The 21,730-nt window shown below is 45.0% G+C and overlaps 2 protein-coding genes across 2 annotated transcripts; both read left to right on the top strand.

The window, feature by feature from the left end:
- The first annotated feature begins 3,926 nt into the window (after positions 1 to 3,926).
- On the top strand, positions 3,927 to 6,835 carry LOC147341465 (DDB1- and CUL4-associated factor 12-like protein 2). The gene has a single exon (XM_086388788.1). The coding sequence runs from the start codon at positions 4,083 to 4,085 to the stop codon at positions 5,625 to 5,627; it is 1,545 nt and encodes a 514-aa protein (XP_086244914.1). The 5' UTR covers positions 3,927 to 4,082; the 3' UTR covers positions 5,628 to 6,835.
- Positions 6,836 to 8,261: 1,426 nt separating this feature from the next.
- Positions 8,262 to 11,080, top strand: LOC147341466 (DDB1- and CUL4-associated factor 12-like protein 2). Its single transcript, XM_086388789.1, has one exon. The coding sequence runs from the start codon at positions 8,360 to 8,362 to the stop codon at positions 9,872 to 9,874; it is 1,515 nt and encodes a 504-aa protein (XP_086244915.1). The 5' UTR covers positions 8,262 to 8,359; the 3' UTR covers positions 9,875 to 11,080.
- The last annotated feature ends 10,650 nt before the right edge of the window (positions 11,081 to 21,730 follow it).

Here is a 21,730-nt window from a genome sequence, read left to right on the forward strand (position 1 = left end):
CCAGATTCTGAGAATCCTACAACCTTGTTGAATTCAATTATCAGTTCTAGGAATTTCTTCTCGTAGATTCCTTAGGACTTTCTACATACACAATCATTTCATCTGCAAATAGGAACACATTTATTTACTTATTTCCAATTTTTAGGCCTTTTATTTATCTTTCCTTATTAAACTGGGTAGAAATTCTAATACTGTACTGGATTAAAGCGGTGAAACCAGAAACCCTTGCCTTGTTTCTTTTCTTAGAGGTAAAGCATCTAGCTTCTCACCTTTCAATAGGATGCTTGTTGTAGGTTTTTATAAATATTCTTTACTAAGTTGAAGAAGTTCTTTTCTATTCTGAGTTTGCTGAGAGTTTTTATCATGAATGGTGGTTGGATTTGGTCAACTGTTTTTCTGTCAGTTGATAAGATTATGTGGTTTTTTTTTTTTCATTGTACTTTTGATACGTTAGTTTGCACAGGATTTCTGATGTCAAACCAGACTTGCATACCTGGAGTAAATCCAACTTGATCATGGAGTCGCTCTTGTTTGGCACTTACAAATTTAGGATTGTAATGCCTTCTTTGTGGATTGATCCTTCTAGCATTATATAATGACTCTCTTTGTCTTTAGTAATTTTCTCAACACTGAACTTCACTTTTTCTGATGTTAATATAGCTTGTATTTTTCATGACTAATGCTTGTATTATTTTTCTATCCTTTTATTTTCAGTCTATTGATGTCATGTTTGAAGGGAGTTACTTATAGAAAACATATTTTTGAATCATGTTTTCTTTTTAATTCATTCTGCCAATCTTTGTCTTGTGATTAATGTATTTAGCATTACTATAAAGGCAGCTAGTGGAGGGGATGGAATTCCAGCTGAGCTGTGTAAAATCCTAACAGACAATGCTGTTTAAGTGTGGCACTTAATATGTCAGCAACTTTGGAAAACTCAGCAGTGGCCACAGGACTGGAAAAGGTCAGTTTTCATTTCAATCCCAAAGAAGCACAACGTCAAAGAATGTTCAAACTTCCACACAGTTGTGCTCACTTCGCATGCTAGCAAGGTAATGCTCAAAACTCTTCAAGCTAGGCTTCAGCAGTACACGAACCGAGAACTTCCAGATGTACAAGCTGGGTTTTGAAGATGCAGAGGAACCAGAGATCAAATTGCCAACATGTGTTGGATCATGGAGAAAGCAAAGGAGCTCCTACTACTGCTTTAGTGACTACACTAAAGCCTTTACTGCGTGGATCACAACAAATTGTAGAAAATTCTTAAAGAGATGGGAGTACCAGACCACTTTACCTGTCTCCTGAGAAACCTGTATGTAGGTCAAGAAGCAACAGTTAGAACTGGACATGGAACAATGGACTGGCACCAAATTGGAAAAGGAGTTATGACAAGGCTGTATATTGTCACCCTGTTTGTTTAACTTATATGCAGAGTAGATCATGCAAAATGCTGGGCTGGATAAATCACAAGCTGGAATCAAGGGAGGGAGGGAAGTGGGGAGATGGAGGGGGGAGGGAGGGAAGAAATACCAACAACCTCAGACATGCACATGATACCACTCTAATGGCAGACAGTGAAGAGGACTAAAGAGCCTCTTGATGAGAGTGAAAAGGCTGGTTTGAAACCCAGCATTCAAAAAACTAAGATCATGGCATCTGGTCCCATCACTTTATGGCAAACAGAAGGAGAAAAAGTAGAAACAGTAACAGATTTTATTTTCTTGGGCTCCAAATTCACTGCAGACGGTGACTGCAGCCATGAAATTAAAAGATGCTTGCTCCTTGGAAGGAAAGCTATGAGGAACCTAGATAGCATATTAAAAAGCAGAGACATTACTTTGCCAACAAAGGTCCTTCTAGTCAAAGCTATGTTTTTTCCAGTAGTCACATATGGATGTGAGAGTTGGCCCATAAAGAGAGCACTGAAGAATTGATGTTTTTGAACTGTGGTGCTAGAAAATACTCTTGAGAGTCTCTTGGACAGCAAGGAGATCAAACCAGTCAATCCTAAAGGAAATCAACCCTGAATATTCATTGGAAGGACTGAAACTGAGCTGAAGTTCTAGTACTCTTGCCACCTGCTATGAAGAGCTGACTCATTGGAAAAGGGCCTGATGCTGGGAAAGATTGAGGGCAGGAAGAGAAGGGGGCTGCAGAGGATGAGATGGTTAGACAGCAACACAGACTCAATGGATATGAACTTGAGCAAACTCTGGGAGACAGTGGAGGGCAGAGGAGCCTGGAGTGCTGCCGTCTACGGGATCGCAGAGTAGTACACAACTTAGGGACTGAAGAACAACAACGTGTATATTAATTAAGCTGCCTCTACCATTATTACATACACTAAAAGTTTGTGAACCTGTTCTCTACACTCTCTGTGCCATTTCACACATGGTTACTTCTTTCAGAAATGTTCTTTCCCCGCACCCACACCTGTAAATACAAAAATGCAGCTATCTCTATGAAGCAGTCCCTGCTCTCATTTTCACCACCACCAGCCCATGCAAGGGACATGTGTTGCTATGAGATGAATAATATGCGAGAAATAATCAGAACTGGGGTGTAGAGGAGTGTTGGGGAACACTGGAATGAAGCAGCTGGACTACAGTGGTGGAAAGGTCCCATGGTTTGTACTTGGAACTTGCGCATTTGAGCTAACATTGCAAAAAAAAAAAAAAGTGAGGGCAGCAGGGTGAAAAATAAACAGGGCAGGGGAAAGAAGAATGAAGCAGCAACAGAGTAGCTCCAATGGGCTCCCCTGATAAGTCAGAAAGGCAAATCCATCTCCCCGTGTATCCTCCCTCCCCCCAAGCATCAGGCATATTAATATTTCTGTTAGGAGGAGGGGTGTTTCTGCAGAATGGCTACCAACCACCAGCCTGCTTCGGAGAAGGCGATGGCACCCCACTCCAGTACTCTTGTCTGGAAAATCCCAGGCTCCGCTGTTCATGGGGTTGGGAAGAGTCGGACACGACTGAGCGACTTCATTTTCATTTTTTACTTTCATGCACTGGAGAAGGAAATGGCCACCCACTCCAGTGTTCTTGCCTGGAGAATCCCAGGGACGGGGGAGCCTGGTGGGCTGCCGTCTATGGGGTCACAGAGAGTTGGACACGGCTGAAGTGACTTAGCACTTAGCATAGCACCAGCCTCCAGGCGCCATGTTTTTAACTGTGTAACTAAATGAGCCTGCCTCCGTAGGAGGCTGCCAGGGGGCTGGCTGCTCTGAGGAGGCCAAGAAAAGTATGGAACACCCACCTCCTAAGAATAAGCCTTCGCTCTGAACACTTATACTCTCATTTGTCCTTGTGGTCGCCTCCATCCCGAAAGCTCTTTATCTCCATGTTTGCTTGTGAAAATCTTGCCCATCCCGCAGGACCTCTCCCAAAGCCCCAGGGGACTACGCCGAAGCACCTGCCTCTGGAACTGAGAGTTGAGAACAGCACCAAAGTGCAGGAAGGGAGCTGCCCCTCCCCTTGACTATTCCTCTCCACGTTTTCCGGGCTCTGAGTTACAATGCACGCTGGCACCTCCAACCTAAACACACAGGCACATATATTTGGTTGAGTCTGTCTAGGTTCAAGCAGAAGCTGATTGGCTGCTGTCCGATGGTTGGCCAAATACCCCGTATTATTTAGTGGGGATTCAGGACAGGCCCACTTGGCCAGCTTGGGGTCCTGGAGCCAGGCCCCCAGCACATCCCAGGCTCATCGCACACAACCCCACAGGCGAAGTGCCCTCCCACGCACCAGCCCCCCAGCTGGCTCTTCCCCCTGCTTCCCCAACCCCCGCCCCCCCCCCCCCCCCCCAACGTCGGGAATCCAGGAGCACTGGTTCCGGGTGAATTTCAACCCCCGCCCCGAGGCTCCATCCACCCCTCCTTCCTGCCCCCTTTTGACTCCTCCCAGCCCGCCGCGTGCTACCTGGCCTCCCGCGTCCGGCCCTCCCGCCGCCTGCGCCCCCTTGCGCTCGGCCCCCGCGTGTCCTCGTCCCAAGTCGACTTCGCTCCCGCAGCCCTCGCCGCCGGCAGCATTTCCCACCTGGAACCGCGTCGCCGCCGCCCTCGCTGCCGCGCGCCACCCATGCTCCGCTCGCCTGTCCGCGACTCCTCGCCCGGCTCGCCAGCCCTGTCTTCCCACGCCGCCCCCCGCCCGCCGCCCGGCATGGCCCCGGAGCAAACAGGTAACAAGAAGCGGGAAGAGCCCGCGCCCCAGAAGGCCGCAGAGGGCTCGTCGTCGCTGAGCTCATCGTCGCCGAGCTCGTCGTCGCCGGGCTCGTCGTCGCCGGGCTCGTTGTCGCCGGGCTCGTCGTCGCCGGGCTCGGCGGCGGTGCACGCAGACGGCCCGCAGCCTCCCAAGAAGCCCAAGCGGATGGTGGTGCGGCGCTCACTGGTGGACTACCTAAGGGGGCGCGAGGTGGGCGCGCCAGGCCGCGCCGGGCTCTCAGGCTTCGATAGCGAGCTGCATGGCTTCGCGGTGCGGAAGCTGCCAGAGCTGCTGCGGGAGCGCGAACTGTCCTTGGGCACCGTGGACAAGGTGTTCGCGTCGCAGTGGCTGAACGCCAGGCAGGTGGTGTGCGGTACCAAGTGCAACACGCTCTTCGTGGTGGACGTGCGGTCCAGCCAGGTAACGCGCATCCCCCTCATACGGGATCGTCGGCACCTGCCGGCCCACGCCCAGCCGGGCTGCGGCATCCATGCGGTCCAGCTGAATCCCTCCAAGACGCTGCTGGCCACCGGGGGCGAGAACCCCAACAGCCTGGCCGTCTACTGGTTGCCAACGCTGGATCCCTTGTGCCTGGGCGACCATGGCCACAAAGACTGGATCTTCGCCATCGCCTGGATGAGCGACACGGTGGTGGTGAGCGGCTCCCGTGACGGCACCTTGGGCATCTGGAAGATAGACCCCGAAGTATTCCGGAGCAGCATCGCCTGGCACAATCCTGCAGAGCTCTCCGTGTATGCCCATATCTGTCCCGCGGAAGTGGAGGATGTCCCCAGGGCCGCCACCAACCCACGTAACTGCAAGGTCGGTGCTGTGGCCTTCAGCGCCAAGAGGCAGGAGCTGGGAGCCGTGACCATGGATGGCTACTTCCACCTGTGGAAAGCCCAGAATACCCTGTCCAGGCTGTTGTCCATCAGGCTGCCTTACTGCAGAGAGAACGTGTGCCTGACCTACTGCGATGAGTTGTCCCTGTACGCGGTAGGCTCCCAGTCCCATGTCTCTTTCCTGGACCTGCGCCAGGGTCACCAGAGCATCCGGTACCTGTGCTCTCGCGAGGGCGGCACGGGTGTGCGCTCCCTCAGCTTCTATGAGCACATCGTCACTGTGGGCACCGGCCACGGCTCTCTGCTCTTCTATGACATCCGCGCGCAGAAGTTCCTGGAGGAGAAGGTCTCGGACAGCCAGCACTCTTCTCCGCGGCCCACAGGGCGGAGGTTCAGGCTGATTTGTGGCAGAGGCTGGCTCAACCAAGATGACCTGCAGATGAACGACCTCAGTGCCTTGGGCGAGTTGCCCAATGCTCTCTACACCCATTGCTACAACTGGCCGGAGATGAAGCTCTTCGTCGCTGGCGGCCCTCTTCCTTCAAACCTCCGTGGGAACTATGCAGGCCTCTGGAGCTAAGGATGGCCACCCTGTCCTCAGAGTGCCTAGATTTACCTTCCAGTCCCCTCCCACTTTTCTCCTATGCCCTGTGTTTGTGCTTTTGAGTCTGTGTGGCTTTTATCTTTCAGATTAAAAAACTCCAGTTTACCTCTGCTTAGGGTATTAGGCGAAGAGAGATGGCGACCTAGAGAGTGAGTTACCCTTCGGTCAGTCAAAATTTGGCTTTAACACTTTTATACACCTGGCCAATAGTGTCGTTTTAAATTATACAAAAAAATTTTGACGAATTCTTAGTTCTGTTTACTGTTTGAGTCATTTATGTATTCTCTCACTTTAATGCCTGGCAGTCACGGTTTTACAATTCTGTATATTTTCTTTTTCTGTTACCTGTATTATGATAATACTCTTTTGGTCGTTTTTCTTCACAGATAGATGGTATATTGAGAGTATTTTTTTTTTTTTTTAAAGAGTTTGTACATGTGTTCTGGAAAGCTGGCTGTAGTATTATAGTGTTGTTCCAGTGGGAAGGTACATGCCAGTTTCTAGATTACCAGGTTTTGGAAGCATTCCATTTGCAAATTGTCATCTTCATGTTTGTAGTTTGTAAATTGTTGGTGCTAAACATGCTGTTTAAAAACGTCATTCATGGTGAAAACAAGATTGTCATACAATCTTGGGTTTTTTGGTACCAAACTCTCAATTGGTCAGAACACTTTAGGAATGCAAGGGTTCTGCTGATTGACTTTTCAGAAGTAATCTAAACACCCATTCTCTCTTTTAAGTTTTCCTGACCTGTTGTTAAATAGATAACAGAATATATATTTTCTCGCTTTTTGCCTTAGTAGTATTAACACTTGTGAGTATATGTGAATGTTTGTTGTTTAAGGTACTTGCACAGTTTCAGTGCCATCATTCAAAATGGGTTCCATGTATGAAAATGTAGAATGTATCACAGGCTAGGTAGAATGTATACTGGTCCTGATCCCGGGTATAGAACTGGATATTTTTGCTTTTGCTGTTGTCAATACCAAATACTATACTTGAACATGCTGTAAAATTTCTACTTCCGCTTAACAAAGTCATAGAAAAAAACCGCAAAGAAGGAAAATGAACCCAGTCCCTACTTCTGAAAAAGACTGTTAGCTTGTAAAGTTAAATTTGTTAAGATTTTATTTTGTCAAGTTCAAAGATTCTTATCTAAAGTAGAATAAACAGATTGTTAAAAAGTTGTTGTGATGTTACGACTCTCAATACAGTAATACGCGATTATCAAGGATACAGGATGTTTATTCTAAGAAGATGGGCCAGAAAGTAAAAGTAAATGCCATTAGGTTGAAGAAAAGTACTTTGGAGCATAGACCAATACAAAACATGGTTTGTTAGGAAAACAGATTGTACTTCTGCCTATGTGGGAATACTGGAAGTGAGAAGAGAGACTGGCCTTTCCTCACAACTGGCCAGGTTGTGCTGCTGATCGTGCATTAGTGTTGTGGCATGTCTGTTTTTCCTTAAATACTTCGGCACTCAGATGTTGCCTTGGTGTCCATTACATGCTGTTCAATTGAAAATCTGAGCCAATTGAGTAATGTAATGAGTGATCCTAAAAGTAAGTTAAGAAATACAGTGGGGAAAAGCAGTTTTTGTTTACAGAGATTATGTTAACAGGGTTGTATAGTTGTTATATTGGAGAATAAAATGGCCACCCACTCCAGTGTTCTTGCCTGGAGAATCCCAGGGACGGGGGAGCCTGGTGGGCTGCCGTCTATGGGGTCACAGAGAGTTGGACACGGCTGAAGTGACTTAGCACTTAGCATAGCACCAGCCTCCAGGCGCCATGTTTTTAACTGTGTAACTAAATGAGCCTGCCTCCGTAGGAGGCTGCCAGGGGGCTGGCTGCTCTGAGGAGGCCAAGAAAAGTATGGAACACCCACCTCCTAAGAATAAGCCTTCGCTCTGAACACTTATACTCTCATTTGTCCTTGTGGTCGCCTCCATCCCGAAAGCTCTTTATCTCCATGTTTGCTTGTGAAAATCTTGCCCATCCCGCAGGACCTCTCCCAAAGCCCCAGGGGACTACGCCGAAGCACCTGCCTCTGGAACTGAGAGTTGAGAACAGCACCAAAGTGCAGGAAGGGAGCTGCCCCTCCCCTTGACTATTCCTCTCCACGTTTTCCGGGCTCTGAGTTACAATGCACGCTGGCACCTCCAACCTAAACACACAGGCACATATATTTGGTTGAGTCTGTCTAGGTTCAAGCAGAAGCTGATTGGCTGCTGTCCGATGGTTGGCCAAATACCCCATATTATTTAGTGGGGATTCAGGACAGGCCCACTTGGCCAGCTTGGGGTCCTGGAGCCAGGCCCCCAGCACATCCCAGGCTCATCGCACACAACCCCACAGGCGAAGTGCCCTCCCACGCACCAGCCCCCCAGCTGGCTCGTCCCCCCCCCGCTTCTGCACCCCTCCCCCCCCTGCCACGTCGGGAATCCAGGAGCACTGGTTCCGGGTGAATTTCAACCCCCGCCCCGAGGCTCCATCCACCCCTCCTTCCTGCCCCCTTTTGACTCCTCCCAGCCCGCCGCGTGCTACCTGGCCTCCCACGTCCGGCCCTCCCGCCGCCTGCGCCCCCTTGCGCTCGGCCCCCTCGTCGTCCTCGTCCCAAGTCGACTTCGCTCCCGCAGCCCTCGCTGCCGGCAGCATTTCCCACCTGGAACCGCGTCGCCGCCGCCCTCGCTGCCGCGCGCCGCCCATGCTCCGCTCGCCTGTCCGCGACTCCTCGCCCGGCTCGCCAGCCCTGTCTTCCCACGCCGCCCCCCGCCCGCCGCCCGGCATGGCCCCGGAGCAAACAGGTAACAAGAAGCGGGAAGAGCCCGCGCCCCAGAAGGCCGCAGAGGGCTCGTCGTCGCTGAGCTCGTCGTCGCCGGGCTCGTCGTCGCCGGGCTCGTCGTCGCCGGGCTCGGCGGCGGTGCACGCAGACGGCCCGCAGCCTCCCAAGAAGCCCAAGCGGATGGTGGTGCGGCGCTCACTGGTGGACTACCTGAGGGGGCGCGAGGTGGGCGCGCCGGGCCGCGCCGGGCTCTCAGGCTTCGATAGCGAGCTGCATGGCTTCGCGGTGCGGAAGCTGCCAGAGCTGCTGCGGGAGCGCGAACTGTCCTTGGGCACCGTGGACAAGGTGTTCGCGTCGCAGTGGCTGAACGCCAGGCAGGTGGTGTGCGGTACCAAGTGCAACACGCTCTTCGTGGTGGACGTGCGGTCCAGCCAGGTAACGCGCATCCCCCTCATACGGGATCGTCTGCACCCGCCGGCCCACGCCCAGCCGGGCTGCGGCATCCATGCGGTCCAGCTGAATCCCTCCAAGACGCTGCTGGCCACCGGGGGCGAGAACCCCAACAGCCTGGCCGTCTACTGGTTGCCAACGCTGGATCCCTTGTGCCTGGGCGACCACGGCCACAAAGACTGGATCTTCGCCATCGCCTGGATGAGCGACACAGTGGTGGTGAGCGGCTCCCGCGACGGCACCTTGGGCATCTGGAAGATAGACCCCGACGTATTCCGGAGCAGCATCGCCTGGCGCAATGCTGCAGGGCTCTCCGTGTATGCCCACATCCGTCCCGTGGAAGTGGAGGATGTCCCCAGGGCCGCCACCAACCCACGTAACTGCAAGGTGCGGGCTGTGGCCTTCGGCGCCAAGAGGCAGGAGCTGGGAGCCGTGACCATGGATGGCTACTTCCACCTGTGGAAAGCCCAGAATACCCTGTCCAGGCTGTTGTCCATCAGGCTGCCTTACTGCAGAGAGAACGTGTGCCTGACCTACTGCGATGAGTTGTCCCTGTACGCGGTAGCCTCCCAGTCCCATGTCTCTTTCCTGGACCTGCGCCAGGGTCACCAGAGCATCCGGTACCTGTGCTCCCGCGAGGGCGGCACGGGTGTGCGCTCTCTCAGCTTCTATGAGCACATCGTCACCATGGGCACCGGCCAGGGCTCTCTGCTCTTCTATGACATCCGCGCGCAGAAGTTCCTGGAGGAGAAGGTCTCGGACAGCCAGCACTCCTCTCCGCGGCCCACAGGGCGGAGGTTCAGGCTGATTTGTGGCAGAGGCTGGCTCAACCAAGATGACCTGCAGATGAACGACCTCAGTGCCTTGGGCGAGTTGCCCAATGCTCTCTACACCCATTGCTACAACTGGCCGGAGATGAAGCTCTTCGTCGCTGGCGGCCCTCTTCCTTCAAACCTCCGTGGGAACTATGCAGGCCTCTGGAGCTAAGGATGGCCGCCCTGTCCTCAAAGTGCCGAGATTTACCTTCCAGTCCCCTCCCACTTTTCTCCTTTGCCCTGTGTTTGTGCTTTTGAGTCTGTGTGGCTTTTATCTTTCAGATTAAAAACTCCAGTTTACCTCTGCTTAGGGTATTAGGCGAAGAGAGATGGCGACCTAGAGAGTGAGTTACCCTTCGGTCAGTCAAAATTTGGCTTTAACACTTTTATACACCTGACCAATAGTGTCGTTTTAAATTGTACAAAAATTTTGACGAATTCTTAGTTCTGTTTACTGTTTGAGTCATTTATGTATTCTCTCACTTTAATGCCTGGCAGTCACGGTTTTACAATTCTGTATATTTTCTTTTTCTGTTACCTGTATTATGATAATACTCTTTTGGTCGTTTTTCTTCACAGATAGATGGTATATTGAGAGTATTTTTTTAAAAAAAAAGAGTTTGTACATGTGTTCTGGAAAGCTGGCTGTAGTATTATAGTGTTGTTCCAGTGGGAAGGTACATGCCAGTTTCTAGATTACCAGGTTTTGGAAGCATTCCATTTGCAAATTGTCATCTTCATGTTTGTAGTTTGTAAATTGTTGGTGCTAAACATGCTGTTTAAAAACGTCATTCATGGTGAAAACAAGATTGTCATACAATCTTGGGTTTTTTGGTACCAAACTCTCAATTGGTCAGAACACTTTAGGAATGCAAGGGTTCTGCTGATTGACTTTTCAGAAGTAATCTAAACACCCATTCTCTCTTTTAAGTTTTCCTGACCTGTTGTTAAATAGATAACAGAATATATATTTTCTCGCTTTTTGCCTTAGTAGTATTAACACTTGTGAGTATATGTGAATGTTTGTTGTTTAAGGTACTTGCACAGTTTCAGTGCCATCATTCAAAATGGGTTCCATGTATGAAAATGTAGAATGTATCACAGGCTAGGTAGAATGTATACTGGTCCTGATCCCGGGTATAGAACTGGATATTTTTGCTTTTGCTGTTGTCAATACCAAATACTATACTTGAACATGCTGTAAAATTTCTACTTCCGCTTAACAAAGTCATAGAAAAAAACCGCAAAGAAGGAAAATGAACCCAGTCCCTACTTCTGAAAAAGACTGTTAGCTTGTAAAGTTAAATTTGTTAAGATTTTATTTTGTCAAGTTCAAAGATTCTCATCTAAAGTAGAATAAACAGATTGTTAAAAAGTTGTTGTGATGTTACGACTCTCAATACAGTAATACGCGATTATCAAGGATACAGGATGTTTATTCTAAGAAGATGGGCCAGAAAGTAAAAGTAAATGCCATTAGGTTGAAGAAAAGTACTTTGGAGCATAGACCAATACAAAACATGGTTTGTTAGGAAAACAGATTGTACTTCTCCCTATGTGGGAATACTGGAAGTGAGAAGAGAGACTGGCCTTTCCTCACAACTGGCCAGGTTGTGCTGCTGATCGTGCATTAGTGTTGTGGCATGTCTGTTTTTCCTTAAATACTTCGGCACTCAGATGTTGCCTTGGTGTCCATTACATGCTGTTCAATTGAAAATCTGAGCCAATTGAGTAACGTAATGAGTGATCCTAAAAGTAAGTTAAGAAATACAGTGGGGAAAAGCAGTTTTTGTTTACAGAGATTATGTTAACAGGGTTGTATAGTTGTTATATTGGAGAAGGAAATGGCCACCCACTCCAGTGTTCTTGCCTGGAGAATCCCAGGGACGGGGGAGCCTGGTAGGCTACAGTCCATGGGGTCGCAAAGAGTTGGACACAGCTGAGCAACTTCACCTTCTTTCTTTCTCTAGTTCCTTTTGGAGAAGGAAATGGCAACCTATTCCAGTGTTCTTTCCTGGAGAATCCTATGGACAGAGGGTCCTGGTGGGCTACAGTCTATGGGGTTGCAAAAGTCGGACACTACTAAGCAACTAACACACATATAGTTCTTATATGCGCTTCCCAGCTGACACTAGTGGTGAAGAACTAGCTTGTCATTGCAGGAGATGTAAGAGACGTGGGTTTGATCCCTGGGTTGGGAAGATCCCCTGGAGAAGGAAATGGCAACCCACTCCAATATTGTTGCCTGAAGAATCCCATGGACAGAGGAGCCTGGAAGGCTACAGTCCATGGGGTTGCAAAGAAGCGAATTAGCATAGTTGTTATATAGCAATAAAATGTATTTGTATGCATTTATGTGTCTCCAACTCAGTTGTAAATGTCTTAAGAGCAGAGAATATAACTGTCATTTTTATATTCTCAAATTTCTCCACTAATGCCTAGTAAAATCATAGGCAATCAGTAAATATTTACCGAATGAATGTACTTGCCTCTAGAAATCTAAAGTTCAATGCATAAATACATAAAATTTTGGCTGTTAAATAATATGGAATCCTGTTGTATTTTCCTGTCTTTTTACCGTAAGTGAAAGTCACTCCATCGTGTCTGACTCTGTGGCCCCATGGAGTATACAGTCCATGAAATTCTCCAGGCCAGAATACTGGAGTGGGTAGGTGTTCCCTTCTGCAGGGGATCTTCCCAACTCAGGAATCGAACCAGGGTCTCCTGCATGGCAGGCGGATTCTGTACCAGCCGAGCTACCAGGGAAGTGTCCCCGTCCCCTGCTTTTTTTTTTTTTTTTTTTTTTTTTTTTACCATAACATTTACCCTAATTCATTTCTGGTGAGACCATGGTGCTTATCCATTCATAAGCTTTCCATATGTGATACCAGAAGATAAAGGAAAATGTATACGTTTTAGATGCCATTGGAATTATGTATTTTCACCTGCAGATACTTATATTTGAAGATTTCTTTAAAATACTTTGCTTTTTACAAAGCTAAGTTTTGAAAGATCTTTTTTTGTAGGCAGTTTCTGTTTTTCCTTTGTGTGTGTATATTTACTAAAAACTTCTTTAGATATTACCCAAAAACTTCACCTAAGTACTCACTGCCTGTCTTCTTGTAGGTTATAGGGTATTTTTATGGTTCTTCATCATTGTTTGGGGACATTGGGCGAACATTTTCGGAGGAAATGACACTTTCTATGTGAGGTGATATTTTAAACAAATAGAAGGAACGTCTCCCAATTTTTTCCTGTTGCTTAGCCCTTAACTTCATCACTGACTCCCTCAGTGTTCTCATGATTTAGGGTGTTATCTCCTTCATGTCAGATCACATGGCTGGCCCTTAAAAAACTAGATAGCCTAACTCTGTATTTATATTAGTAGAAGTTTAATTATTTTAAATATTTTCTAGTTCCGGGTAAATGCGATTTACTGGAGTACAATTAACTGTGTAACCTACAAGGGTGAAATAATTAAAAAAGTAACCATGCCAGCATTTCAAGAAACACATACATACAGTTTGCTTAAAACAAGGGAGTACATGGCTGTAAGTACAAACTACCTATCACTGTTGCCTGGAAAAATTAGTTAACTTATAACAATACATAAAAAAGTTTAATTCCATTTATCCCTAACTACATATTCCTCCCCAAGCTTGTTGCCGACTCAAAAAATATGTGTTCCTCCCCTTTACTCTCTAGATGAGATAATTTCTAAATTTTCTTTAAAAAGGAGAGAGAATTTACTAATCAAGGATATCCACTGAAATAAACTGAGATGACTACTCTGGAAAAAATTCATCTGTTAAATACACTGTAGCTTAAATGATAAACAAAATCGAATTCTCTGGAGTTTGATTTTTTATCTGACTGTACTGCATGTTGAACAAGTTGTCAAAATTTTTCCATTAATTGCCAGTTTATAGTCATATTAGAAAGCAATTCATAAAGCCCCCCTGCCTCCCGGATGTTTTACTGACAGCTTCCTCATCTCTGCTTGGGTAACCCAACTATATTAAACATGTCACTATATGAGCTGCTCAGGAATGCAGTTCAGTGAGAACAACATGTACTTAAGTGAAAGCTGCTGCTGCTGCTGCTAAGTCGCTTCAGTCCTGTCCAACTCTGTGCGACCCCATAGACAGCAGCCCACCAGGCTCTTCCATCCCTGGGATTCTTCAGGCAAGAACACTAGAGTGGGTTGCCATTTCCTTCTCCAATGCATGCATGAATGCTAAGTCGCTTCAGTTGTGTCCGACTCTATGCGACCCTATGGACAGCAGCCCACCAGGCTCCTCTGTCCACAGGATTCTCTAGGCAAGAATACTGGAGTGGGTTGCCATTTCCTTCTCCATTTAAGTGAAAGAAAGGCTGCAGAGTCCATAGGTGTTTAAGGGATGCTATTTTAAGAGCTGCTGAAAAGGGTTGCCTGAAAGTATTTCCCCTTCTTGGCCGGCTGCAAACCCAGAAACATTGAGCATTGGAAGGTGGCATCATTAAAGGACAGTGTGTTTACAGGAAGTTGCCATGACCCTCAAGTCTCAACTCAGACCTACCGAAACAATTTACTTCCAAAAACACCATTTTATCTGAGTGTTTTCAAATTAATCCATTCAGACACAAAAATGAGAGCAACAACAAAACAGGACATCTGCCATAAAGGTTGATGATACAGCTGAGGTGAAAGATACCTGATTCACTAGTTGTAAAAATTCGCTAATGAAAAGAAAAGGTAAATAGAGTATTAAGGATATTTACTAAGTACTATGAGAAAATGGGAAAAATAAGAATGAATTCTGCTAGAAAGGACATGAGGAGCTCCCAGAAGATAGAATACTAGAGCTGGGTCTGGAAAATAAAATAACGGTGGAGAGGGAATATTGGTTTGAAAGTATATTGTGAGTGCCTGGAATGTACATACATACTAGAATGTTACAGTTGGACCTGGTACAATTTGAAATGTGTGTGGAGTTTCTAGATAGGAATGGCTGGTTGGTAGTTAGAAATACAGTTCTGAAGCTCGTAAAAGAAGTTAAGGCTAGAGATACAGATATAGACAGAAATGGTACTTGAAAGAGACTGAGGGGTGTAGGATCTCAGAAGTTAGGTCTTCTGATTCTCATTCCAAAACTCACCCATATATATAGATGTGCAGACCTATATGCATTACTACATGTCTGGTGGGCTTCCCAGCTGGCTTAGTGGTAAGGAATCCACCTGCCAGTGCAAGAGATGTGGGTTCTATCCCTTGCTCAGGAAGATACCCTGGAGTAGGAAATGGAAACCCACTCTAGGATTCTTGCCTGGAAAATCCCATGGACAGAGGAGCCTAGCAGGCTACAGTCCATGGGGTCACAGAGTCAAACACGACTGATTGTGCACACATGCACATGCACACACACACACACACACACACACACACACACAGGTATCTGGCACATACTAGGCAATTAATGACTTGTACATGGATGGCCAATGAATGTTTGTTTTGTGGATATTAAACACTACTTCGTCCCCCCCCCTCCAAAATAACATTTCATCATTTCTCTTGGTAATGATCAATTTTTAAATTTCCCCAGTGCAATCATATTGACCAAAGATGATCGGGGAAGTCTACCAAAGGTTGCTGTTTTAAGTAAAGAAAAATCTATATTTTGGTTAGATGTTTTTACATCCTTTCTAGAATGTAGGTCATTCTACAGCTGGGCAAGAAGAAAAATAAATATTGATGATACTTTCCGTACAAATGACTTTTTTGTTTTTCCATTTTGGAGGTACAGTTCACTGAAGCAAACACATTGATGATGTCAATGAGAGTTATGGTGCTATTTTCACCTTTTCTAATGCCATTATTGTGCCATTCTCTGTTTCAACCTAAGGCATTCATGTTTCATGTTGATTAAATTTTAACATCTAAATTGCCCTTTTATGTCACGCACAAATGATAAACTTGAATATTCCAGTCAGAGGGCAGCAACTTTAGTTTCCTCTAAGCTCCTAGTAAATTCATCAAATAATATCCCCCAGCACCTTAGATATGGTTCATTGTTTTTCCTGCTTCCTTACTAACCCAGAGGTACAGGATTGAGTGTGACTTTTGTTTTTGAATTATGCCATGTATGACTAGAAGTAGACCCTGTTTTACACAATAGATGACATTCCTGGACTTATGTACATGAAGCACATTCTTAAAAATGGAATCACATATTTCCTCACTGATTAACATTATAATTTTAGAAGTGTCATCTTGATTATGGATTGATTTCCAATTGACAGTGGTTTCTAACATGTTGCCACTGCCTCCACCTCTGAGACAAGTACTTCAAGTCCTCAAATAAATGCTAAGTGATGTAATGGAACCCCCTATTTCAAAGAATATGAAGGCATACTTTCAGAATGTGATAAATTAAGTCTTATTTCATTTGTGTAGAAAATAGGGTTTCTTAAAATAGGACATCCTGTAATTTGATTTGCTCTGTATACATTTATCACCAGCCAGAGAAAATTCTACATCTTTATATGTTATGCCTAACAGCTTCCTTCTTTTTCTCTGGCCTTTCTTTATGACTATTACCCTAAGAAAAGGTGTTTGGCTTATTGCAACTCCCAGGGGATGATAAATAATGCTTTGTTTTTCCTTACTACTTTAAACTTTTAAAAACTTTGGATATTTAAGTCAGTTTTTTAAAAGATGGCTTCAGCAGCATCATGTGAAGTCTGACTGTCCCTCCAGAAATAATAATATAAAATGTTTCCTTGGTTGCCTTCTTAATGATCAGGGATTTTCTTAATTTTTTTTTTCCACTCTGGTAAAACACACACAACATACAATTTATCATCTTACACATTTTTAAGTGTACACTTCAGTACTGTTAAGTATATTTGCATTGTGCAACTAATCTCCAGGACTTTGACATCTTGCAAAACTGAAACTCTATACATACTAAACAAAATTTTTCCATTCCTACCTCCCCACTAACTCCTGGCAACTGCCATTCCACTTTCTCTCTGAGTTTGACTATTCTAGCTAGCTCATATAAGTAGAATCAATCAATATTTACCTTTTTTGTAAGCTAATTTATTTCACTTAATAAAATTTCCTTAAGGGTCATCCGTGTTGTATCATGTCAACACTTTCTTCCTCTTAAACACTAAATGGTATTCCATTGTCTGTATATACTACATTGTACTTATCCATCCATTTGTTGATGGACACTGGATGGACTCTTGGCTGTTGTGAATAATGCTGCTATGAACCTAAGAGTCTTCTAGACTCTGCTTTCAGCTATTTTGGATAGATACCAAAAATGCAAATGCTGAATCTTATGGTAATTCTGTTTTTGATTTCTGTTTTCCATAGTAGCTATACCATTTTACATTCCTACTAACAGTGCACAAGTGTTCCAATTTCTCCATAGCTTCAACAACATTTATTTTCTGTTTTTCTTTTTCTTAGACAGTGACATCTTCATGGGGTGTGAGGTGTCAGGGGCTGTTTTTAAACTCATTTCAATTTATAACTGATTATACAAACATCCCAGCCCAACCCTTAAGTATTAATAGTATGCTACATGTGGAACAGAATATAAACCTATGATTATTTTGGGGAGGAATCATGAGTTAGGGGCAAGGGAGTTTTGAAATATATCAAACATATAGAAAATCTGTTTTCTTTATATATTTTTTTCTTTAAAAGGTCTACTAGGTTGGATAATTTGAAATTTAGAGTTTGAATTACCACTTGAAAAAATTCTCAATACATTTAATCGCTAATTTATTTATTTGAACACATCTAATATTCCTAACTAGATGTAAGGGAAAAGTTATACCTTAATTGTTATCATTGGTGTTATCATTTCAAGGGAAATACCTATAGTAAAATTTAGTTTCAGAAGTAACTGGTAATTATATTCTGCCCAAGGATATAAGTTTCTTACAATTGACCTTAGCCTAAAGTTTCTTAGGCGTGTCTTGGGAAACAAAGTAAGTTATAAATAGAGGAAATGTCACTTTCAGTGGCAGTTGATGGAGCAAAACATCATAGAAAGTTTCAACACCTGAAACGAATTTTAAACTCAGAGTGTACTGCTAGAAAATCTGTTTTAAATAATGGATGAAACAAACTACCTCTTGCTATCCAGTCTGTTCTACAGGTCAGATTACATAACCAACAAGAAGCTATTGAACCTCTCAGTATATAACTGAATATTTTCAGCAAGTAACTATTCTAAAATGGCCATCTTAAAATATTGTGTATTTGGAAAGATCTAGTCTCCTTCTAGACCCTTAAAATTTTGCTGCTTTTATTATCAGAAAAGTATATTGGAATATATAAAGGTGGAATGCCAAGAAATTTTTAATCTCTTCGATTGGCCATCTATATTTACAAATCTTGCAGCGTTTCAAAATGGCTAGCAGCTTTTCCTGTTCTAAAGATCTCTTTAAAGCCAATCCCCAAATTTTATATTTTATCACACTTCACTCTCACTACTGATTTACTCATATATTTCTAATATTGCAAGCATTTTGCAAAACCATGTTTTAAATGTTGAATCTTTACTCCTCAATAAAGTGCATGGCATAATAAATGCCTGATATATTTTGAACAAATTGATTTGTAAATGAGATTTATTTGGCTTTCTTGATGGGTAGGAGCATCTCACTTCGTTATAAATGAGAACTGTAACATCTGTGTGTGTGTGTGTATACATATATATATACATATATATATATATATATATATATATATATATAAAATGAAGTTTGATATTTTTCATATACACTCTTCTAGATATTCTTGCTAAGATTCTTTTTACCTTCAAGACTCGGTATATTGGATTAAGAGATGGGATTCTCCTTAGTATATTCTAATTAGTGGGTGCTAGACATTCTTTTGAACTCACTGTAATGGACCACGCACAATCACGCCGGCTGCTGCGACAGACCGCTCAGAAGCATGGCCTAGAGGAGCTACCCCTCGACCAAGGTCAGGGGCAGCGACCGAGAGTGCCAGGCTGCGTCTGCAGAGGAGGGGCCGAGAGGAGCTACCCCACGCCCGATGTCAGGGTGGTGGCTGAGAGGAGCGAGGTCAGGGCAGCAGCTGAGAGGAGCTACCCCAGGTCCAAGGAGCGGCAGCTGCGTGGGTGCACAAGGGCCAAAAGGAGCTACTCCACGTTCAAGGTCAGGAGGGGTGGCCGTGAGGAGATGCCCCTCGTCCAAGGTAAGAGAAACCCAAGTAAGACCCAAGATGCAAGAGGGCATCAGAGGGCAGACACACTGAAACCATAATCACAGAAAACTAACCAATCTGATCACACGGGCCACAGCCTTGTCTAACTCAATGAAACTAAGCCATGTCGTGTGGGGCCACCAAAGACGGGAGGGCTGTGGTGGAGAGGTCTGACAGAATGTGGTCCACTGGAGAAGGGAATGGCAAACCACTTCAGTATTCTTGCCTTGGGAACCCCATTAACAGTATGAAAAGGAAAAATGACAGGATACTGAAAGGGGAACTCCCTGGGATGGTAGGTGCCCAATATGCTACTGGAGATCAGTGGAGAAATAATTGCAGAAAGAATGAAGGCATGGAGCCAAAGCAAAAACAATACCCAGTTGTGGATGTGAATGGTGATAGAACCAAGGTCCATTGCTGTAAAGAGGAATAATGCATAGGAACCTGGAATGTCAGGTCCATGAATCAAGGCAAATTAGAAGTGGTCAAACAGGAGATGACAAGAGTGAATGTTGACATTCTAGGAATCAGTGAACTAAAATGGACTGCTGCTGCTGCTGCTGCTAAGTCGCTTCGGTCGTGCCCAACCCTGCACGACCCCATAGATGGCAGCCCACCAGGCTCCCCCGTCCCTGGGATTCTCCAGGCAAGAACACTGGAGTGGGCTGCCATTTCCTTCTCCAATGCATGAAAGTGAAAAGTCAAAGTGAAGTCACTCAGTCGTGTCCAACTCGTAGCGACCCTATGGACCGCAGCCTACCAGGCTCCTCCATCCATGGGATTTTCCAGGCAGGAGTACTGGAGTGGAGTGCCATTGCCTTGGGTGAATTTAACTCAGATGACCATTATATCTACTACTGTGGGCAGGAATCCCTTAGAAGAAATGGAGTAGCCATCACGGTCAACAAAAGAGTCCGAAATGCAGTACTTGGATGCTATCTCAAAAACGACAGAATGATCTCTGTTCGTTTCCAAGGCAAACCATTCAATATCACAATGATCCAAGCCTATGCCCCAAACAGTAACGCTGAAAAAGCTGAAGTGGAACGGTTGTATGAAGAACTACAAGACCTTTTAGAAGTAACACCCAAAAAAGATGTCCTTTTCATTATAGGGGACTGGAATGCAAAAGTAGGAAGTCAAGAAATACCTGGAGTAACAGGTAAATTTGGCCTTGGAGTACAGAATGAAGCAGGGCAAAGCTAATAGAGTTCTGCCAAGAGAATGCACTGGTCATAGCAAACATCCTCTTCCAACAGCACAAGAGAAGACTCTACACATGGACATCACCAGATGGTCAACACCGAAATCAGAGTGATTATATTCTTTGCAGCCAAACATGGAGAAGCTCTATACAGTCAGCAAAAACAACACTGGGAGCTGACTGTGGCTCAGATCATGAGCTCCTTATTGCCAAATTCAGACTTAAATTGAAGAAAGTACGGAAAACCACTAGATCATTCAGGTATGACCTAAATCAAATTACTAATGATTATACAGTGGAAGTGAGAAATAGATTTAAGGGACTAGATCTAATAGATAGACTGCCTGATGAACTATGGACAGAGGGTTGTGACATTCTACAGAGACAGGGATCAAGACAGTTCCCATGGAAAAGAAATGCAAAAAAGCAAAATGGCTGTCTGGGGAGACCTTACAAATAGCTTTGAAAAAAAGAGAAGGGAAAAGCAAAGGAGAAAAGGAAAGATATAAACATCTGAATGCAGAGTTCCAAAGAATAGCAAGAAGAGATAAGAAAGCCTTCCTCAGCGATCAATGCAAAGAAGTAGAGGAAAACAACAGAATGGGTAAGACTAGCGATCTCTTCAAGAAAATTAGAGATACCCAGGGAACATTTCATGCAACGATGGGGTCGATAAAGGACAGAAGTGGTATGGACCTAACAGAAGCAGAAGATATTAAGAAAAGGTGGCAAGAATACACAGAAGAAGTATACAAAAAAGATCTGCATGACCCAGATAATCACGATGGTGTGATCACTCACCTAGAGCCAGACATCCTGGAATGTGAAGTCAAGTGGGCCTTAGAAAGCATGACTAGGAACAAAGCTAGTGGAGGTGATAGAATTCCAGTTGAGCTGTTTCAAATCCTGAAAGATGATGCTGTGAAAGTGCTGCCCTCAATATGCCAGCAAATTTGGAAAACTCAGCAGTGGCCACAGGACTGGAAAAGGTCAGTTTTCATTCCAATCCCAAAGAAAGGCAATGCCAAAGAATGCTCAAACTACCGCACAATTGCACCCATCTCACATGCTAGCAAAGTAATGCTCAAAATTCTCCAAGCCAGGCTTCAGCAATATGTGAACCGTGAACTTCCAGATGTTCAAGCTGGTTTTAGAAAAGGCAGAGGAACCAGAGATCAAATTGCCAACATCTGCTGGATCATGGAAAAAGCAAGAGAGTTCCAGAAAAGCATCTATTTCTGCTTTATTGACTATGCCAAAGCCTTTGACTGTGTGGATCACAATAAACTGTGGAAAATTCTGAAAGAGATGGGAATACCAGACCACCTGACCTGCCTCTTGAGAAACCTATATGCAGGTCAGGAAGCAACAGTTAGAACTGGACATGGGACAACAGACTGGTTCCAAATAGGCAAAGGAGTATGTCAAGGCTGTATATTGTCATCCTGCTTATTTAACTTATATGCAGAGTACATCATGAGTAACACTGGGCTGGAAGAAGCACAAGCTAGAATCAAGACTCCCAGGAGAAATATCAATAACCTCAGATATGCAGATGACACCACCCTTATGGCAGAAAGTGAAGAGGA

Source organism: Bos grunniens, chromosome X (assembly GCF_055505025.1).
Source record: "Bos grunniens cultivar Pamir isolate PY7600 chromosome X, Bosgru_T2T1.0, whole genome shotgun sequence".
NCBI lineage: Eukaryota > Metazoa > Chordata > Mammalia > Artiodactyla > Bovidae > Bos > Bos grunniens.